Source organism: Mytilus californianus, unplaced genomic scaffold (genome assembly GCF_021869535.1).
Source record: "Mytilus californianus isolate M0D057914Y unplaced genomic scaffold, xbMytCali1.0.p SCAF_11, whole genome shotgun sequence".
NCBI lineage: Eukaryota > Metazoa > Mollusca > Bivalvia > Mytilida > Mytilidae > Mytilus > Mytilus californianus.
In genome coordinates this window covers 20,000,293-20,024,574 of record NW_026262593.1, presented here as the reverse complement: position 1 = coordinate 20,024,574, position 24,282 = coordinate 20,000,293, and the positions used below count along the sequence as shown (strand labels likewise).

The 24,282-nt window shown below is 30.6% G+C and overlaps 1 protein-coding gene across 1 annotated transcript; it reads left to right on the top strand.

Annotated features, from left to right (window-relative positions):
• LOC127719700 (mitochondrial 2-oxoglutarate/malate carrier protein-like) lies at positions 1 to 24,282 on the top strand. The gene is made up of 10 exons (XM_052225937.1): positions 1 to 206; positions 2,072 to 2,133; positions 3,516 to 3,606; positions 12,555 to 12,644; positions 16,499 to 16,618; positions 17,287 to 17,377; positions 18,233 to 18,323; positions 19,558 to 19,657; positions 20,588 to 20,639; positions 22,955 to 24,282. Exons 1-10 carry the CDS (start codon positions 16 to 18, stop codon positions 23,126 to 23,128), a joined length of 1,062 nt encoding a protein of 353 aa, XP_052081897.1. The 5' UTR covers positions 1 to 15; the 3' UTR covers positions 23,129 to 24,282.

Here is a 24,282-nt window from a genome sequence, read left to right as displayed (position 1 = left end):
TCTGGGGTAGCCAAGATGGGTGATGTATTTAGGTTCACCATTTGGGTAGACAACTCTTACGACACATGTGTGGAAAGGTCAAGGTTACTCTTGGACGGACCAAATTTTGACTTTAGTAACCTTCAGCTGTTCAATCAAAACAGCAAAATGTCATCAAAAGAAACAATTCCTACTGGAGTGAAGTTTATATTTGGAGGTGGAGGAGGGTAAGTTTTTATCTTGAAGGTAATTATACAAACGATACATTATATTTCAGATCTGATCACGTTTCAAGTGCCGGATCACCGATACGACTCGTTACTGACAGGATATCCTTTGGATGCCCTATGTGGAAGAACCCCAAATGCCCTCCTCTCCCCTCCCTCAATCCCCTTTTCCCATGTAGAATCTCTAAAATTAGTTTTCATTTAACTTTTTTTAAATTGTTTTTTTTTTACTTGGAAAGAAACGTTGAAGAATAACAGATTTTGTTCACTATTAGATGGTTCATTTGACATCCATTCTAGTTGAGGACCAGTTACTGTTACCATGAATTTCAGTGACGGATCCAGGGGGTCCAGACGTTTGAACCCCCATGTCATGAAGTCATGTTTGCGAAAGTTCTTAATGTGTGTTTTTGATTTGTCAAATTATCAAATCACCTTTTTCGATAGTTCTCATCGCATGTTGATTGGTCCAAATAATGAGTCACATCTGTGTTTTTTTTCTCAATTTTATAGGACCAGTAAATTTCTGGAAGAACAAGTTAATTTAGAAAGGAGTTGACCCACTTGGCCAGTTAAAATAAAAACTTATTTCTATCCCTGAACAGTATAAAACAGATTTATTTATTTAAGAATCAATTTCTATGATCCCCTTAAATGCAATGTTACTTGTTGAATTCAGGTGACACTAATTCTATAAGTTCAGATTGAGTGAATGTCTGAGGAATCAGAATTGATGGACGGAACGACGATAAAGTTGGTTCATTTGGCAAACATCCTTCCCTTTTTGCCTCAAACTACCAAAATATGACAGTGAGTGATTTTCAAATCAATAGGAAATTTCAAAAATTTAGAAACTAGATTCATACATGTTAGTGACGGTAACTGGTCCTCTTACCCATAAATTTTCAGGCAAAAATCAGCTCACTAGTAACACACTGTTTATAAGAGGAATTAAAGTTCAAGTATATGGTTCTTCCCTGTGTACAATGTACATGTAGTTTTAGTAACCATTTTCATGTTAAAAGAATAGTTCCAAAAAGGATTTCCTGTTAAAAAGTTATTTGAGAAAAACCATGAATTTCATATGCTAACTGGTACTGTACCAGTACAGCATCCTAACAAAAAAAATTATGAAACCAAAACACATGTCAACTCCAACATGTCCAATGCAAAAAAAACAGAATAGACCATTTATACCATTAAGGATCCTTAATGTTAACTGTCAGTCCATAAGGAATATACAAGACCAAATCAATTACCTCATACGGTCATAGATAGTACTAAACCAGATAGAATGATTATGACAAAAACTTGGTTAGAATCATCAATTACAAACAGCCAAATATTCCCACTAGATAAAAACATCGACCACAAGGATAGGAGAACAATAAAACTGATGGTGGAGTCCTCATAGCCTTAAACATCCAGTTTCTAAGCCCTGAATTACCAGAACTGGACACAAACTGCAAAATAATTTGGGCACAAATCCTTCAAAAAGGATCTCTACATATTCTTATACTATAATCCTAAAACATCTGACAAAGATATAGCCTACATGTATCTGAATTTGAAACATCTGACAATAGAGCTTCACTGAATAATGCATGCTAACTTATTCATGTTATAAGGGGCGACTTCAACCTACCAGGATGGAACTGATCAAACAAAACAGTCAAGGAACACAACATGCTGAATAACTCACAAACATTCTTGATGACAATTGATTAAAACAATTCGTCTAAGAGCCAACCAGAAATAAAAGAACAATAGACCTACTATCACCAACTGTCAGAGTATTATTATACATGTACATTCATACAGTTTTATGGCATTACTTACATATATATAAAAACAATATTTTCCAGGATGGCAGCCACATTGTTTGTACAACCATTAGATTTAGTGAAAAACAGAATGCAGTTAAGTGGTAAGTTTCAAACACAAATACTTCAAGTGTTCATTAATGTGAAAATAAGCAGCCTATATTTAGTATATACCAATGCAACTACATCTTGTACATTGTACTCCATTTTATCAGACAGAAATAAAATTGACCATGGAAACAAAAAGAAGTGTAAAATTTTAAGAACTGACTCCCCATGTTCATGCCATTTCTTAAATGATTAATTATTAGGACTCTTTCAAACTCAACGTGTTTAAATATATAGGATTTGATCAGAATAAAAAGGTTTCATAAAGTTTGTCGACTTTCATAAAAATGTAGGGCATTTTACTCTTTTTTTTAACTAAATCATAAGCAGAGTTCACGAAAAGTGGTGGTCCGAATGATTTGACCACCAAAATTTTGCAACATTGTGCAAAGGACCGACACAATTTTGGTATTTTGCAATAGAAATAATTGTGAGGACCAGCAGATTTTCTTCAAGGACTACCAGGAGAAAATAGGTTTCACAAACTCTGCATAAGTCCTGGCCTTGAATGGACATAATCAGAAAAATTTTCAAACCCTAAAATGTTTTTCACCAGTATGACTGAATATTAATTAATATTGTTATTATCATGATTAAAAAGTGTTCAAATTTATTAATTTATTGATTTTTTAATGTTTATTTGTATAATGTGTCTGTTTATTTATAAGGAAGCTAGGCATCAAATTCATGATCCTCACTCCTCAATCATCATTCTCTAAACAGATGAGCGTCTAAGCTGCCTCAAGAGTCTATAAGCATGATAAGCTGAGCTGATTCTAGAAGTCATGGTTTTTTAAAAAAAATGAAATCAGTAATCTGTACCTGAATTTCCTCCAGCTATTCCGTTTTGACCAGAGGACTTAAATGATATGTAAAGGTTTTGAAAAGGTTGATGTTGACTCCTCTAAGTTCTGTGGACTCCACATGACTTAAATTAAGAGGAGGAGTCTCAGAGAGTATGTTCAAACTTCAATACATATATGGAACAAAAAAAACCCTGAAATGTTGCATATAAAATTTAATTGTATTGTTCATTTTGTATAATAAGAAGGCATATTGTTTTTGCCATCCATTTGAGAATAATTTTTTTTACCACTGCATTGAGTGGGATATAATATTGACTCAAATTGAGATGATGAAATTATGAAAAAAATAAATGGGTGGTCTTGAATATTTATATCACTTGTCCATGTTGGCACACCTCACTCCTTTTCAATTTGAAAATTTTACTGTTTGAGATATTGAGTCAAGACATATCTTATCCCATTCTCGGTGGTGGTAGAATTTCTGTACGAGTCCACTTTATTTTTAAAGCTTGTTTAACGGTTAGAAAAATCACATACTATGATAGTTAAAGACTTACATTTATGATTTGCAGGTGAAATGGGTAAAACTAAACAATACAAAAACACTGGAGATGCACTTATAACTATATTGAGACAGGAAGGTGTGAGAGGAATATATACAGGGTAATTAACAGTCAATTTATTTTTTTTTCTTTATGATAAAATTATTAGCAGACCAAGGAATTGAAAATACATGTAATTATGTTTTGGTAGGATTTCTTGAAAGGAAGGAGGAGAATTATCGCCCTTTAACTACGGTCTAGTGGTGAATAGCTCTGACGAAAAAATCATAAAAAGTATCTAGTTATAGAAGAGTAAGTTATCAGAACAATGTCTAACAACCAAAACATGATACCAGAACAGCAAAATGAAAACAACAAGCAAGATTCAGATGGTAAACAATCAGAAATTGACAAGTCTCAGTCCGTTGGTAGTGACAATACTTCGGCGCCATCTTTTTCCAATGTTGTCAAACATCATAGTGTAAATTATCAGGCCTACAGCGATCCTGAACCAAAGCTAAAAGGAGTAAAACCTATCTTTATAAAAGAATCAGACTTCTTTGGCAACAAAACTCCGCCTAAAGAACTTTGGATAACACACGTAGAAATATACAAAGCACTTGAACATAAGATAAAACCACAGTTTGTAAGAGGCATTCAAAGAATAAAACAAATGTGGAGAATCTACCTAGACAGTGAGGTAGACAGAATGCTGTTGCTTACAGAAGGCATCACATTAAGAAACAAGTCGGTACCTCTGCATTCCCAGAACCCATATTACCAAAAAGATGATTACATAACAACAACAGTACGGGTAAAAAACATCCCACTATCAGCAGATGATGGTCAAATTGACAGAGAATTAAGAAAAAGAAACATAGAGGTTTTCACTATAAACAGAGAAAGACTCAGGGTTGATAACTTGGTAACCAACTGCTGGACAGGAGACAGAATAGTCATATGCAAAAAATTTGACAAACCACTCCCAAGGTTTCTTACAATAGGTCAATACACAGCAAGAATATATCACTTTGGTCAAATGAAAGATAGACATGTTCTTGTGCAACAAATGTCAAATGAAAGGTCATAATATAAAAAACTGTCCAAATAAATGGAAATGCAGACTATGCAATGAATATGGTCATAAGATGTTTGACTGCCCAACCTTTTTGGCAAAGAAGATGGGAAAAAATTCTGAAACAGAAAGAGATGAGCAACAAGAAACAACAACAGCTAATGCTGATGAAAATACAAATACCGAAGAAAGCCAACAAATTCAAGCTCTTACAGAAAATAAAAAAAGAGATGATACTGATGAACAACCTGAACTAACAGATGGAGATGACGAAGACAATCTGACACATTCAATGTCATTGAACAAAGAAATAACAGCAGCAGATGCAAAAAAAGAAAAAAAGAAGGCAAAAAAGTCTGCAAAAAAAGAAGGAAACAAAACTTCAAGTGATTCTTCTAAACAACAGACATCAAAACAGACAGAAACAAAAAGAGATTCTTCATCTGCACAATCTGACATTTCAAAATTTTTAACCCCAAACAGTAAAACGAATGCTGCCAAAGAAAGAACCCCACCTACTCCCAATCAACCAGATGGGAAAAGACAATCAGTCCATCTATAAATTATAGAAACATTTTATGTATAACAAAAAAAACAAAAAAAACAAAAAAAAAATATGTATGTTTATATGTCTTGTCTCTCTTTGTATTTATGTCTGTGTGTATTTAGTATTTATAGAAAGATAATTGAATGGAATAAAGATTCCAAAACAAATGTAACAAGAGTAAATATAAAAAAAAAAAAAAAAAAAGAAACGTGAAATTTTGCACATATTGCATTATACCATATATTTTCATGTATATGATACTATTAACAGAAGTATATTTGATAATACCAAAAACAAAAATTGTCAGAGATAAAAACACTTATATTAGAAAATTTAACCAGTCTTTTTTCTATTTAAAACCCTTTAGGTTTACAACTTTAATCTATAGTAGATGTACTCAACAAGATCAAAACAAAAGTAAAGATTTACTCACCTTAATAACTATTCTTAGTACATCTTCACAGCATAAATCCGATAAAGTAACTGAAAATAGAGAAAAGGAAAATATTATGCAAAAAGCAAATAAACAAGCTAAAAATGTTATGAAAAACAAAATATCAAAAACAAAGATCCGTTTCATCAGATTTCGAAATATTTGAAAATATAACCACATTACTAGCTGAGAAAATTAGAGACAGTATATTAGTTTTCCTCAGTCAAAACCATACATTTGTTTTAATTTGCACAAAGCAAAGAAATGTGTCAATTTGTAATTTTATTAATAGTTCTATGTATATGTTGTGTGATTTGTATTTCAGGTATGCAGTAATTGCTATGAACATATATTATATGTTTCAAAATTATCATCTCAATATTGGACAAATTCATTCGTGAAACAGACTATAACAATATTGTTGCAATCCAATTACACAAAAGAAAATTGATAAACGTAATCATTTTCACAGGTAACTCCCACGCTATAAAACGACGATTAAATGTAGGTGAAATAAAATGTACTTTAAAAACGCGACCCAACATAAAGTACACTTACTAATTAAAATAAACATAAAAATCAACTTTAAGTTACTTATTTTTTTTAATTGAAACATGTTAAATAACCTGCACATTTGTACAGCTAATGTTAAAGGACTTCGAGATAAACAAAAGAGATCGAGATTTTACCAATGGATAAAAAATCAGAAATGTAAAATATCTTTTATTCAAGAAACTCACTTCAATACATCTCTAGAAAACGTTCTAACTATCGAATCAGATCATTCTCTTTATTATAGCCATGGGACGACATCAAGCAAAGGGGTAGCTATATTGATTAATAAAAAAGTAGACTATAAATTAATAGATGAGCATAAAGATTTAGAAGGTCGAATAATCATGATAAATATCGAATTTGAAAATATAATTTATTCTCTTATAAACATATATGCCCCAAATATAGAATCTGAACGAAATAGCTTTTACAAAAAATTAAATGACTTTATAAACAAAAACGCAATAGGTACAATAATTTTAGGAGGAGACATGAATGATGCCCTTAAAAATGTAGATAGGAAAAGTTCAAATACTCGTAAAAAAGTTAGTAAACCAGTCAATAGCCTAAAAAATTTAATAAAATCAAATGACTTAATAGATATATGGAGACACGTTAACCCCCAAAAGATCCAATATACATGGAGACGTAAAAATCCAGTCCAGTCTAGTCGAATTGACATGTTCCTAGTCAAAAAAGATTTCATGTTAAACGTTAAGTCGTGTGATATTAGGCCTATTCTTATTAAAAGCACTGACCACCAAGCAGTTTCCATACAATTACAATCTGTCTCAACTGAAACTAGAGGCCCGGGTTACTGGAAAATTAATAACGGTATCCTCGACGAGCAAGATTATGAATGCAATATAAGTAAAATAATACAAAAACATAGTAATAAGATAGAAAAAAATGAAATAGATCCAAGACTTCTGTGGGACTCCTTCAAATTGGAAATAAAGGAATATAGTATTAAGTATAGTAAATTTAAAGCAAAAAATAGGAAAAATGTAACACGTAATTTAGAATCACAACTAAAAATATTATATGAGAAATCAAATAATGAGGAAAATGATTTTATAAAAGAAAAAATATCCACATTAGAAAAAGAGCTAGAAAACCAATATGAATACAAAGCTAAAGGAGCTCAAATAAGATCAAAACAAGAGTGGGCAGAAAAAGGAGAAAAAAATAACGCGTATTTCCTAGGTCTTGAAAAATCTAAACAAACGAAAAAGACAATACTTAAACTGAGAAACAATAATGGGGAAATAGTAACAGATCAAGATAAAATATTAAAGCTTGAAAGGGATTTTTATGCTAATTTATACGACACTAAACAAAAACCGGATATAGATGTTCAAAAATACATTACTGAAACAAAACGCAATTATAAATTATCAGAAGAAGAAAGTAAATCTTGTGACGGATACGTAACGCTAGAAGAATTAACTATTGCAGTCAATAATCTAAAATTAAATAAAAGTCCAGGAATGGACGGGATAAGCATTAACTTTTATAAAAAATTTTGGGGACTTCTTGGACCTCTACTTGTAAAAATTTTTAACTTTAGCTTTGAAAATATACAACTGCCATTTACGCAAAGACAAAGTTTACTGAATCTAATTTATAAAAAAAATGATCCGTTGGAACTCACAAACTACAGACCAATATCATTATTAAATAGTGATTATAAAATACTCTCCTACACTTTAGCTTTAAGAATAAAAAAAATCCTAAATCTAATCATTAATGCTGATCAAACAGGATACATCAAGAACAGATTCATAGGTTTTAATCTACGCCAAATACAAGATGTAATAGATTACGCAGATAAGTTCAATATAGAAGGTGCTATTTTATTCATAGATTTTTCGAAAGCTTTCGACACATTAGAATGGAATTTTATGTATCATACTTTAGAATATTTTGGTTTTAATAAACCCTTCATAAATTGGATAAGAACCTTGTATACAAATATAAATAGCTCTATATTCAATAACGGGTGGATATCTGCCCCTTTTGGACCCCTTAGAGGTATCCGGCAGGGATGCCCGTGCTCTTCTCTACTTTTTGTAATGTCAGTAGAAATAATGGCCAACCAACTAAGGCAAAACAAAAATATAAGAGGCATAGAATTAAAAATTGATAGTAAAACACATAGCTTGAAAATCACGCAAGTTGCTGATGACACAACTCTATTCCTCAAATCGAAAGAAGAAATCCGAACAGCATTAAATGTAATCGAAATTTTTGGAACTTTTTCCGGACTACAACTAAATAAAAATAAAACAGAAGGAATCTGGATTGGTAAACTAAAACATTGTAGAGATAAAGTAGATGAAATTAGATTCACGGATAAACCCGTAAAAGTGTTAGGAATATATTTCGGCATTAATAAAAAAGATTGTGAAAAATTGAATTGGGATACTAGATATGAAAAGAGTCGAAATCTAATTACATCGTGGAAAAAAAGAAACTTAACAATTTTAGGTAAAATTCTAATAGTTAAAACCCTCATTATACCACAATTTACTTTTTTAGCGAACGTTACAGTTTTAAGTAACTCAAATATACTTGAACTAGAAAGAGAAATCTTTAGTTTTATATGGGATGGTAAAAAAGATAAAATCAAAAGATATACATTGGTAGCAGATTACAACCAGGGAGGGCTAAATATGATCGACATAAAAAGCTACTTCTCCTCTCTTAAGATAAGATGGGTCTCTAGGTTGCTACAGGCAAAACAAGAAAATTGGACATTGATCCCAAAGCTATTTTTAAACAAATTAGGGGAAAATTACCTTATTTTTAGAATGAACTTAAATAACCAAACCTTAAAAAAACTAGATATAACTAAGGATATTCCAGATTTTTACTTAGATATAATAAAAAGTTGGATTTTAATTCATGAAACGAAAAACACAGAACTGAAAAACTTTGTCGAGATAAGAAAGCAAGTTATCTGGGGTAATAAATTTATCAAATTTCAAAACAAGCCGCTTATTATGCATAATTGGATACACAGTGATTTCATTTATCTTAATGATATTATTGACGACAATGGAAAAATTGCCCACGAAAAAATATTTAAAAAACTGCAAAACACTAAAAATTGGATTTCAGAAATTTCGATAGTCAAAAAAGCAATACCAACCTCATGGCTAAAAGTTTTAGCCAAGAAAGAATCCATCAAATCAAATGTAAATTTTAACAGATTATTTATCAATATAAACAAAGAAAACATTGAATATGAAAATTTAAGCAACAAAAAGGTATATCAATACCTCGTTCGACAAAAAATTTCCCCAAACATCGGCATAAATAAATGGAAAAAAGAACTAGAAATCAATTACAATTTTACCAAATATACGTTTAAATTTATACACCAAAATTTAAAACTGAATAAACTAAAAATGTTTAGATGGAAATTGATAAGCTGCATTCTCCCAAATGGAGAAAATCTCTACAAATGGAAAATCGAATCTAGCCCTATTGTCAACTTTGTCAACTTAAAGACACGTATCATCACTTTTTTATTGAATGTAAATTTCTAAAAGAATTTTGGGAAATTATAAATAAAATTTTATCTCAAATGAACTTTAATAAAAAAATCAACTTAAAAGATATAGTAATAGGCTACAAAATAACAGATAGCGAGTATATCGGATTCAATATAATTCTGACAATTATAGGATTTGCAATCTACAAATCGTACTATGTATCAAACCAAAGAAATAAATCTACTAATGTATTCATTCTCTTTAAATCTGAATTTGACGAATACTTTAGATCATACAATCTAGACAAAGAATACAATGCAGTCCGGGTGTTTCAAAATTTAATCTAAAGAACAGAAATTTGTTTTTTTCAACAAAAAAAACAAAACATTTTTATGATATTCTTAAGCAGACAGATATCTTAACTATATAAATAAATAAATTACTCACCTAATGAGTTTGAAATCCAAGGATAAAGATATAAAATCGGCAAATTCCACAATAAACATCCATTAAAAAGCATGCTCTCACCTTTAAACAAGGTAAAACATCCGATCAAGAAAATCGATATTCCACACATTTAAACCATGCAATTGATAAACGAGATGACAGTAGATAATTTATTTCGGATTAGTGTATCATATTATTATTGAACATTGTATTTAATTGTAAAAAAACAGTAGATAATTAATTTCGGATTAGTATGTCATATTATTATTGAACATTGTATTTAATTGTACTATTACTAATATAAAATATAAGAAAATACTACTTATCTATAAGAAACCCTGTTCTTATAGATATTAACAATATCGGGGTACCTTACTGTTAAAGCTGTAGCGGTAAGGTCATTGTTAACAGCTTTAGTGCAATAAAACTTTATTCAAGTGTTAAAAAAAAAAAAAAAAAAAAAAGGATTTCTTGAAAGGAGAATAGAATTGTTGGTGATGGTATGGATTGGTATTTATCCGATGAAAAACATGGTCATCAGACTCAATTTTTATACTGATTGGTCAATTTTGATATCTTTTTGAAAGAAGGCCAAATATGTAAAAATTTTGGGATTTAAAGAAAAGGAGCAATCTGAAGCTATGATTGTCCGATGTAATCTTGTTTTGAAAGAGGGGGCAAATTAATGCCAGACAAACAATTCAGGTTTCTTGGAGCCTCTAGTTATAAGGAACAAATGTAGCCTCTGGTTATAAGGAACAAATGTAAGGTTTTATTTAACGGATGCCATAATGAGTTGGTTGACCGTAATTGAATATCCATTTCACAGATGACAACAGATATGTTCCAATTGTCATAACTACAATCCTGTCCCCATTTCCCCGAAGGTGACCTACCGAATAAGACTTATCACCGGGTTTCGACTAGCATGAGAAACACGGTGGGTGCCACATGTGGAGCAGGATCTGCTTACCCTTTCGGAGCACCTGAGATCACCCCCAGTTTTTGGTGGGGTTCATATTGCTCAGTCTTTGGTTTTCTATGATGTGTGTTTTGTACTGTTGATTGTCTGTTTGTCTTTTTCTTTTTTAGCCATGGCGTTGTCAGTTTATTTTCAACTTTATGAGTTTGAATGTCCCTTTGGTATCCTTCGCCTCTCTTTTGATTTAAAATATGTGTTTTTAGTCCCCTACCGACGAAGTCGAAGAAGACTTTAGGTTTGCACTCTGTCTGTCTGTCTGTCTGGCTGTCTGTCAGTCTGGCAAATCAGTTTTCCACACTTTTTTTCTTCGTGCTTGAGGATATTGATTTGATATTTGGTGTATTGTTTAATCATGACAAGTTACAGATCAAGTTTGAATTTTGTTTTGGTCTGACGATTTTGATTAGAGTTATGGTGCTTGAACTTAGAAAATTCACTCAAATAATCAGTTTTCCACACTTTTTTTATCATGCTTGAAGATATTGATTTAATGATTGGTATATAGTTTTATCATGACAAGTTACAGATCAATTTCGAATTTTGTTCCGGTCTAACCCGAATAATCCAGTCGTTATATTACGATCACTACGATCACTCCATTCCTCGAGAAAAGTAGTGGATAGAGGGCGCTGAATTATTCGAGTTAGTTCCGGTCTAATGATTTTGTGCAGAGTTATGGTCCTTGGACTTAGAAAATTCACTCAAATAATCAGTTTTCCTCATTTTTTTTTGTCATGCTTGAAGATATTGATTTGATGATTGGTATATAGTTTTATCATGACAAGTTACAGATCAAGTTCGAATTGTGTTCCATCCTGATGATTTTGTGCAGAGCTATGGTCCTTGGACTTAGAAAAAGTTCACTCAAATGATCAAGTTAGCATTTTGTTCCAGTACAATAAATGTTTAACTGGTAGGGGACTACAGTATGTATTGCCAGGCAATACTCACAACATGCTTGTTGTTTTTCATTTGGTAAATTTTAAAAGATTCAATTTATGATTTAAATAAATTACAGTGATAATTTTGATAATTTTCATCACTATAAGCATGGTAAGTGGATTATGTTTAATCTTAATTTACATATTCTGAAAAGAAGAAATAGAGGTAGATTGAATCCCTGAAATATGTGTCATTCAGTAATAAAAATGTTTCAGAAATTTTATGTCAATCACAGCTTTTTGGAAAAAAAATGTTCATAATAAAATAAGCATACTGTGTACTCTGAATTAATGTTTTGATTTAAAGATATGTGTTTTGTAATTAAATTTCAAGTTTTAGCCCAAAAAAATGAGATTTAATCATTTTTGTATCATACTTAGCAAAAGTTGCCAAATATGGCTACATGTATATTTTAGAGTTTTTTTTGGTCTTAACTTTTAAAACCGGTAAAGGTATCTACATGTTCCCTTTTCTTTGTTTTAATGAGCTCTATAAGATGAATGCATTTATTTTGTGTTAGAGGTTTGTTGAAAAAATCATGTGTCATACCTACTAGGACTACAGCTTATCATTATTTGAATGTTTCAGTCTTTCAGCTGGACTGTTAAGACAGGCAACATACACAACTACACGACTGGGTGTCTACATGAATATATTTGATTATGTATCAAAGTCAAGGTAAGTCCCCATTATAATTTGAATTAACATTTATGCTATGTATGAGAGAATATGAATGCTATTTATGAAAAATGATGGTTAAAGAGAATTGATGGAGAATCAGCAAAAGATAACCATAGCAGACATCTAAATGTTGAGCATCTTAAATGGTTGAATGTCCAAAACAGATAAACAAACTATATGAGAATACCTACAAAGAAGGGAGATAATCTTATACCTGTCTATAATGGAAGAGACTTAATGTTAACCTCAAGGTGTCTTTTGGTCATTTTTCCTACCAAAGGTCAGTGATTCTCTCCATGCACTCCAACTTTCTCCACCAATAAAAACTGACCGCCATGAAATAGCATAATAGTGCTGAAAGTGGCGTTTAACAAAAATCAATCAATCATCTTTTGGTTATTGTGGTTCTGGATGGCTCTCTCATTACATCAAACCCTCATCTCCTTTTACTAGCTCACATAGCCCCATGGCAATGTAAGCTATTGCCATCACTTGGCGTCCATTTTAAACTTTTAAAAAATCTTCTTCTCTGAATCTACCAATTTCAACCAAACCCTTAGGTTATCTAGTTCAAATTTTTTTTTTTCATGGTCTCATTCGGCCTAGCCACAATCAGATGTACATTTTGTGTTTCACATGAAGTCAAAAATGAAGATCACATCAGGCAAAAACCCTTTTGATATTTTGGTACAGAAATGGTTTAGATTATGAAAAATGGCCGTCATAAGGCTAACACTTGAAGCATTTATATAATAACATGCAGTTTTGGGAAGAAATATTTTATATTTTTATTAAATAAATGGTGTTTTAAAACTGTCTAATTTTCTTTAATGGTTACCTTCATTCAAGACATGGTCACCAGTTTCATATTTTTGGCCAATGACAAAGACAACAAAATATGTTTAGAATTATTGAATATCAAACATTTTAACTGAAAAGAAAATGACAAGAACATGTTTAACTCACAATTATTTCAAACAACAGTAGCTTTCTTTGTTCATTACTCTGATCTGATCAAACTATTTCTAAAATAATCTATTAATAACAAAACTTCAAAAAAAAACCTTTCTTTTGGTGTATAGAACATTAAAATAACTTGATGCATATTCTTACAATAAACAATCAAAGTTAGCAATACAATTTATATGTTTTGTCTACGGACAAGACATTTTATTGATATTTAATTAAATGCATCATTAAAACTTAATTTTGACATAGTTGAATATGTTCTCTTGACAAAATAACATACATTTTATTATGTTTATCTATCAAATGATGCTGAACCTCGAGGAAATTGGAAACAAATACATTGTGATAATGTCTATGGACAAGACATTTTATTGATATTTAATTAAATGCATTAAAAAGATAATTGTTAAAATTAAGATTAAGTTACCCATTTAAGTTTAAGCTGTGTTTTTTAATTTTTGGAAAATATAAAAATGTACCCATGATTCTTTACATATCTCAAAATTTTATTGATTAAGCAAAAATGAAGACACATACTTTCAACTGAAATCCATAAGTCTGACTGTTTAACAATTAAACTTTTATAAAAACTAAATTTTGACAAAGTTGAATGTGTTCTCTTGAAAAAAATAACATACATATTATCTATCAAATGAGGATGAACTCAAGGAAATTGGAAACAAATAGATTGTGGTAATGTCTACGGACAAGACAATTTCAGTTGAATAAACAATCTGTTAGATATAATTGTGATTATATTTATGTTGAAAATACTGAGTTTTAATGTGTTCAAAGAACTTTCATCACCTATAAATTAGATTTAAGTTCCAAAGTAGACAAATAATTGAATTTAATACTTGTTATGTACAAGTGTCTTGTCCGTAGACACTTCCTCATCTGCTGATAATCCTAAAATGCAAAAGATAAAGTCAGAGAGAGAGAAATACTATTTCTTCATTTGATTAAGTTTATCTTTTAAGTTATGAAGCAACTGGAATAAAAATATTGAAGTAAAATAAGGTATGCTTTTGATGACTGACAATTTGCCACTTTTTAAAATCCACTCCTGTAAAGTAATTTTACAAAAAATGAGAACAGTTAAATAACCATTAATTAATCAAAAATAATATATTTTTAAGTTTAAACAACACATAAGAACAATTTAGATCCATAAAGCCAAGCAATATTGATATAAAGTCATGTCTACGGACAAGACATTCTGACATTTTTTTCAAATTCTTCCTCTACTAAAAGATGGTAGAAATTAATGTTTGTAGTGTTTTCATATCTACAAAAGGGTAGGAACTTAGCAATGCAACATTTATGTTATTACACTTCCAGTTTACTAGGAGATGCATGTCTACGGACAAGACATTTTTTCACTTTATTTGGATATCCATTTTAGATGGCATATATCTCCAGCTAGGGTACTGCAATATAGATATATGAGGTAGTTGTTGATAATTCATATACAAGAAGAGAAAACAAAACACATAATAGCATAAATTTCATTTATTTTTCTCTTTTATTACTGCACTATACAAGATAAAAACAAAAATACAAAATTGCATAACGAACACATAGTATTCCACTTTTTATCATAACTTTGTAGCCACTGAAGATTTTTCCTTGCAACAACCAGCAAAAGAAAGATGAATAAATTGTCTATAACAGTGAACCAATAATGTAGTTCAAATTAGGTTCACTTATTAACTATCAATTGATAAAAACAGTGTATTTTTAAATGAAACAACATAATGTGAAATTTTGCCCATTTTAGCGTGTATTTTAGTGGGTTTTTTTCAAAATGGTCACACATATACATGATATTTGATATGCATTGTGAAGCCCTATATTCTTTCCTTCAGTTCAAAGATGTAATACTTAAATTAAGTTCATCTTCTTGTCTATAGAAGCCTATAACATAGACCTAATATGAAATGTACATCTGATTGTGGTTAGGCCGATTGCTAAAAATGGAACATAAGGGTAAAATGCATTTATTGTCATATCTTGAAAACCATTATAGATAGAGAAAAAGCTGACAGTGGCAAAAATGCTGAGAATGTCAAGACCCTATCTACTTTCTATTTTCACCTAAATGATCCGATGACTTTTAAAAGTAATTGCCCTTAGCAATTTTCTTGTTTTTGACCCATATTTTAAAAACTATAATAGATATGTAAAAGCTGTAAACAGCAAAAATGATTAGCAATACCAGATCTACAAAATTCCAGTATGACCGAAATCATTGGATTTAGATTACCACGAAAAATATCAAAGTATATTATATTGGTAGAAACTGTAAAATTGATCAGTAATACAAGATCTACACAAATGCCACTAAATAAGATCTACACAAATGCCACTAAATAAGATCTACAAATAAAGCAACTATATCTGATTGCAATAAAAGTTAAAATAAATATCAAAATGGCACATTTTTAACAGATGAGCAATTCAGGCTCTTAGAAGCCTCTTGTTGATATCTACAGAAAATTTGAAATGAAAATGGGTGATAGAAATATAAGTGTTTGATATGACCATCAATTTTCTTCCCTGTGATGTTGACATTTGGAAGATATTAAATGATAAAACACATTACAAATTATGACAAATATAAAAATCAGTTCATAGTTAATTCACAAATACAAAAGTGTAAAGAAAAAAAAACATGTCAAGAATTTTGTGCAGTATGATTTGCTATTGTTTTTTAACCATATTTTGAACAAATATGGAAAAAATAAGATGGATTTCACTGGTTTATTTCACCATTACTAGAGAAATTTTTTAATTTTTAAACGTACACATGCATACAGATGATTGTTTTAAATCATCAAAATGCAACATGTCTGTAAGAAGTGGTTGATTGTATTTTTCAGAGAGGGCAAGCCTCCAAATGCATTTCAAAAGCTGTTTATGGGATGTACTGCTGGTGGTATTGGAGCCTTTGTAGGAACACCAGCTGAAGTTTGTCTCATTCGGATGACAGCTGATGGAAGGTAAGGAAGAGGAAGTTAAAATTCACATGAAATATGTTGTGGATTCATTTATTTTTGTGAGTACCCATTTTTAAGGATTGAGGAAAAATTGTATTTTAGTGAATATTTGATTTCATGGTTTTGCCAGAGTCTGCATTCAAGTCTATGGAAAATTTGTATTTAATTAAACATTTAAATTTGTGGTTCACTTTTAAATATGTTCTTGTTTACTTCAAATAAGGAAAAAACCTGTTAATTAGTGCTTAGTTAAAACTATAAATGACTGAATAGGGTGATCTTTCATTGTCAATAAATTTGAAATTGTAATGAAATACGGTATAACAAAGTTATATCAATAGCAAATTCAGGGAAGTAACTAATGGTTTTGTAAGAATTTAGACGATGACAAATTACTTCTTCCATTCTCATTTCCTTTAAATTTAATATTAAAAATAGAGGCTTTGGTGTAAATCATAATCAATCATTAAACAAAATCAAAATGTGTTGCATGTCACATTAGATATTTCTAAGAAAGGAAAGGATTAAAAGTGATACATATAAACTAGATCTGCATAAGTTATATTGCAACCTAAAGCTTAAAGAATCCTGAGTATACTCAGCAACATATAAAACCGTATATATATTTTTAAAATTTATAGTTGAGCACTTTTACAAAAACTATTCCACAGGTTACCTATTGACCAAAGAAGAGGTTATACTGGAGTATTTAATGCCTTATCTAGGATTATTTCAGAAGAGGGAGTTTTAACTATGTGGAGGGTAAGATTAAACAGTACAAAACAAGGTTTTCATTTTAGCCACCCCTTTTGCCAAAACAATATTTTTTTTGCCAACTAACATAAACATATATTTGTTTAAAATTTTCCTTCTTAATTTCTAACCAAAAAATAATCAGTTTACAGCTATCTTATTTACTATGATTCTACATATCTATTTTATAATCTACATTGTAATAAATGAACACTCAATTAGTACACAAAATCTAATACAAATGTATCAAAGTCCGGTCACTCTGACCTTGAATTTGACCTTTGACACTATGATAGTAAAACATTGTCTGATTTGTGATTGATGCATAACTTTTGTTCTGTAGCAATTAGATTGACAAAACTTTGTATGCAAAAGCATCGTACTGACCTTGACCTTTAATTTCTGAATTTACAGTATACAAACCTCAGACTGTTCCAAGGTCAGTATAATTCTTTCAGATTGACCTATCAGTAACCATGTGTTAACACCATGAACACAGAGGCAATGATTATATAAAATGAATGGCTGAAAACCAAAAATCTCAAAATGTATGCCTCAATACTGAATTTTCACAGCAGCAACTAAAATGCAAGTATGAGGGGTATTAGTCCTGCTATGCAGACAGCTTTAGTTGACAGTTGAATAATCCAGTTTTGCCTTGAAATCTCAATGAACATGAATTATATTTGAGAGAGAAATCAATGTAAGGTCATTTGCAAATTTATCCCTTTAAAACAAAACTACTGAAAAAATAATTTTCAACCTCAATGCATCATAAATCAGCAGGATAAAGTATGATTTGTTTTTGATTTAAAGATTTCAATCAGTCTAAACCATGTCATGTACGGTATGTTATTTTTACAGGGATGGCAGCCCACTGTTGCAAGAGCTATGGTAGTTAATGCAGCACAATTAGCATCATATTCTCAGGCTAAAGAAGAATTAAAGAAGACAGGTACAATAGATTAAAAGAAATTAATTCTGTTGAAATTGAGTATTTTCACCTAAAACTGTACTGTGTTTATATGTACCTATTTAGACCACATTGTATCAAGGTCAATAGGTCTGGTTTTGACTCTCAATTTGTTTATTTACTGGATTTTTTTGGCACAGGATATTGTAAAATTAGAAATTGCACAAATAACTATGGCACCTTTGGAAACAGTAAAAACCATTTGAGTTTCAGTCTTCTAAGTGATGACACATTCCTGACTTTGTTAAGTGCAGATATAAATAAGACTATCAAAGGAAGGTTTAAGTCTAGCCTTGACAAAGTTGAAAAAAAAGACTTAGGCATGAAGTTTTGGCAGCAGCAGCAACAATGTGTTAGAATGTGATTAGGTCAGTTTAAGATGAACCACTAATAGTAAATCAATGATATTTTGTATGCAGTTTATTAGCATTGGCACATTTCATTTGCGTGGTGATTATATGGCCCCACCCCCTCCCCATGGTTAATAGACTGAAACTTTTGCATAGTTTAAAGGGAACCATATATGATAAGTCAATGGTATCTGGTTTGCAGTTGTATAAGCATTGCATTTCTCATTTCCATGAATGTTATTGGCCATGCATATTCAATTATGGTTCAATAATTTAATTTTGGATGTAACACGTCTTCTGATGGCTGACATTGTTTTGTTTATCAGCTCATAGACATAATTTTGTCACGTGACCATGCCACCATCAATGTTTTTTCATGGTTTACTCCGGGCAAAAATGGAATTTAGAATTAAATTATAAGAAATGACTGTAATATTTTTTTCTGTCTTTTCGAAATAACATAAAAAATGTGGTGCACACTTTAAAATAACCCGCTATGCGGGTTATTCAGTGTGCACCACATTTTTTATGTTATTTCTTCATAGACAGAAAAAATATTACAGTCATTCCTTAATTAACTTTGTATGTTTTGTATAATTCACATGTTTTAAGGTATTGACATTTTAACTTCACCATTTGCATTATACTACTAAAATTACATAAAGGCGAGACTTATCTCTTTGTCAACAGTATTTTTTTTAAATTAAGAAGCGCTTATTTGTTGATGCTTAACTTACCTTATTTAAAAATCCTATACTGAATAGAGTTGATCATAGAATCATTTTATGATTATGATAGATGTAAGAAATACCAAGTATTTTTCTGTTATTTCTTTGCTATATTAAACAGTGCTTATATATTTTCAGGATATTTTGGGGAGGGTATTTTCTTACATTTTGTCTCCAGTATGTTTAGTGGTTTAGTTACAACTATTGCATCAATGCCAACAGATATTGCCAAGACAAGGTAAAGTATAACTTTATTATTTTGCACCTTAATAAGGGTCTGGATGGTGTTTACAGAAAAGAGAATAATGAAGAAAAAAAGAAAATAAAGGGCAAAAAATATAGAGAAAAGAAAAACAGACAAAACAAATAAAGAATAGAGAATAATGGGTGCTAAAATATAAAGAATAAAAAAATTCAGCCCCTTCTATGAAAGAGCATTTTTTTAAATTGCGTTTGATGATCTTTACTTCAACTTCAATCTGTTCAATATGTACACTGATTTAATCATAAAAATTTGATTTCTGACAAAATTTTTAGCAATTGTTCCTATTGAAATTTGCATTTATTTTGGTGTTTGTTTAGTTGTACAATACATATAAGAAGGCCTTAATTTAAACATTATCATTATATAGTTTATTTGTCAAACACAGAAAAACAAATTTCAATAGGAACAATGTTAATAATTTTGCCAGAAATCAACTTTTAATGTTTGAATCTGTGTTTACATTGAACATATTGAAAGTATATCATTGATATTGAATAAATACAACATCACATGCAGTTTTGTGAGTTAATTACATGTATTTTCATCTACTTAGAAGATAATTTTTGCTTCAGGTAAATTAATGAGTAATGGATTTCTCCTATAAGAAATTTTAAGGTCACAGTGAATAAACTACAAAGAGAACAACAGCTATTGTATTTATTCAAAGGAACAATTCAACTGACAAAAGGTTAAATACCATGACCAAGAGTAGATGACTCTGTGGAAGAGTTTCATTTGGTTTGCAATAAATCTACTGTGCTCTGTCAAGTCATCCAATTATTTCTTCCTTATTATACTTTGATTTCACAGCAGGTTGATAAAGGTATTAGATATTATTCTTTGTATTTAATTTTCTATAATATTGATATTAATCATTTATTTACTTGTTTTTTTTTACTTCAGAGTACAGAACATGAAGATTATTGATGGAAAACCAGAGTATAAGAATGCTTTGGTATGTCATATATTTTTCTAATGGAATAAAACATCTTTATATTTTTATGAAGAAAAAGAAAAACTTTAAACTTAACTTTTAAGACGCAATTAAAGTTTAGATTGGTTTATATAGGTCATGTAGGTGTAGGATTGAAAAAAAGTTTTAAACATCCAATTTTTGAGTGAATTTACAGTTAAGTTGAGAAGTACACAAACTAAACATAAGACTTATTTAATAGTTCAAGACTCTTTTGTTGTTTTTGTCTTTGCAATACCTTGTAAGAATTTATGACAGTTCTAATCATTATTCTCTTTAAGTATAGATAATAAGATTCTTGTTATTTCAAAAACTGTAAATTCAGAAATCTTTGTGATGTTTTTATTATTGTGAAACTTTGCGACGGGATAGGTTTGGTAAAAATAAAACACAACATTTTAAATATTTATAGCATTACTTGTAAGCAGTATTTTCAGGAATCACTGTGAATAATAAATCTCCCATGTTTATCCTTTGTTGAACAATCACACCAATAAATGCATGCAAAAATACATTTCAGAAATTACAATATTTTAATCATACAGTTTTACAATAAATTCATTCAGATGAAAAATCCTGCCAGTGGCGTAGCCAGGGCTGAATGGATGTGGATGCCAAACTGTCGCCAAGCATAGCGAGGCGAAAATGTTTTTTGTTTTTTTTCTACTATTTTATGCAGAAAAATATATTTTTTCCACATTTTCCCTGAATGCATGTGTACTACCCCCAGAATCCGACACTAGTTAGATTTTTGTTTCAATTCCATAAATAAGTGCCTTGAAAATATTGAATATGGTTCCAATGATAATTTATTTACAAAACTGACAATTCAGATTATTTACAACAAAAAGTTCAGCTTTCTTCCGTTAACAGATGCAAATTTTGTAATAACAGTCCATCTTTTTCGTGACGAGTAGCATATCTAAAAGATTAACCCATCAGTAACCAGATTAACAAACAGTTTGTCTTTGGCACCTTTATCTGCTAAGACAGTACAACTTCCGAAATAGAGTGTGTCAGTAAACATCGAAAGTCTTAGCCATGGATTCTCTTTAAACCAAAATGCATTCAGTTTTCTCTCCCGACCATAAATAACCCTACAATTTAACCAAAACTTTAAATCATGGATTGTGCCATTATATATTCCATATTTTTAAATACAAACAAAAAGAAGACTGGAAATTGAAAGCAAAGCTCAATATATGATACTCACATTCCCCCTAAGCCCAGACCCCTAAGTAAGCATGGGGTCACTTATATATATTTGGCATACCTGAGACTGTGTAGCTTTGAATTTCAATATAACCAACAATTCATATATTTCCAATAGAATTTTATTGTTTTTTTGAAACTACCATCATTCAATTAATAAATATATAATGTAAAAGCCCCCCTTTTATATTTGACAGCTCAAAAACGGACCCATTACAGTGGCACTTCTGTTTATGGAACTTTGGAATATAAGAACCAGTGACCCCCTTTTCCCGGAATTTGAGCCTCCCCATGGGGTTTTTGATTTATGATTACTTAGCCTTTTTAGTGGTGATATTGCCAAAACATGTGAAAATAAATTAATATTTGTACCTAGATGGAAACGGGTATTTATAAGCCCAGGAATGATCGCACTCTGTCACAAATTGAGTTTTGATCAATTCGTCTTTCATGTCACAGGAAGCGATGTCAGGATATGGTGGTTTATATGGTGGTAACGTTGTTGCTTCGTCAGATGTTGAAGCCATTGCTCCGCTTGGCTCAATTTCAGACCAAACTTGTCTGTGGGTCTGCGTATCATCATCCTCTGTGCTTGCAGTAGCCAATGAAGTAGACTTTTTACGAAAAAGTCGAGAACACTTTTCTGCTTTTCCATTTTGTTTACATAAACTAAATGAAGAACACATGCTTCAGAAATGATATGGCGTTGTTCTCATATCCTTACCCCTGTAACATTCGGAGACCTACACATTTATCTGCTGCAAACATATGCGATTATATGCAATTATATATTTTTTTTATTTTTTTATTTTTTTTGTCAAAATGATGTGGATGCTTGAGCATCTGAGTAAACATGCAAGCTAAGCCACTGCCTGCAACATCTTTTTCTTGCCAAAAATTCTACTTTTTCAAATGCTTGTATCTAACAAAAAGGCACATGAGCCTATATCTATATTTCTCCACAATTTTGATGTATTAAACACTATCATTGGAAAAAGACATAATTTATCCTTTCAAATGTACTTATTGACAACTGCCACTATTTTGCTAGTTCCCGAATAAAATTGTATATTTTGTTTTTGCAGGATGTGATATTCAAAACTGTCAGTAAGGAGGGATTCTTCAGTCTATGGAAAGGATTTACACCTTATTACTTTAGATTAGGACCTCATACAGTTCTTACATTTATATTTATAGAACAACTTAACAAATTTTATTACAAATATGTACTAGGTGTTGAAGGCCATGGGGGTTTATAATAAACCAAAATTTAGGTTTTTCAGTGTTTTATAAATTCTACATTAATTGGAATGGAGGATTGATCATTTTATTATGTAGTGTAAAACTTGCTTTTATAATTTGTATTCATGAATGAAATCTAACACGCATCATGAGGAAATATTCGCCTTGTTTTTTGTTGTTGTACAACATAAACCATATATTTATCAACCAATTGTCTTGCAATAGAGTTCTCCCAAATATTTCAAATCAGCCCCATGAAAGAGGGTCTGGATGGGGGTCCTTCAATTCAGTATTCTTTATTTTTTTAAGCATTTTTTCTCTATTCTTTATATTTTAGAACCCCATTATTCTCTTTTCTTTATTTTTTTCATCCATTTTTCTCTATTCTTTACTTTTTTGGTCTATTTTTCTCTATTCTTTATTTTTTTCGTCCATTTTCTGCAGTTTTGGTCCATTATTGTCTATTCTGTTAACTGCTCCAGACCTTCATGAAATTTGAATTAGCACTGTGTCCCTCAAGTTATAGCACCACATTTATAAAACATTCTGTTATAAAATCTATTCAAATAGCACCCATGATATACGTTTTTGGGGAGAACATTGTTTGCAAGTGAACTATTATATTTCAGTTTTATCAAGGGCTGTTTTAAAACATGTCAACTGTGACTCATGTTAATCCAGGGTAAAATCAATTGCATCAAGCTTTTTCACCTGTCACACCTGCATGGTTTATCATGTTTGTGGAGTAAAAACAATATGAATCTCAAATTTATTTGTCAAATGCTATATATCATTAAACAATGCCATTACATTTCAAGCTTAGCTTTCGTACTATGTATACAATTCGTTTATTTATGTATTCTGGTTTAATTCAGAAAAATGTAAGTTTTTGACTTTGTATCCATTTATGTATGTCAATTGATATTCTGGACAAAAATTAGACGGGTTTTATAAGAATACCATGGAAACAACTTACTCAATAGCAGTGAATTCAGAGTAAATCATCATTAATTTTACAAGACAGAAATTATCACCTAACCTGCATCTTTAATTTGGTGATAATTTGTACAATTGGCAAAGTGCCATTTCATTTTATGAAAACCAAAATTAGGAACATTTTCACATTTCTATGCCCCACCTAGGGGCATTATGTTTTTCGATCTGTGCGTCC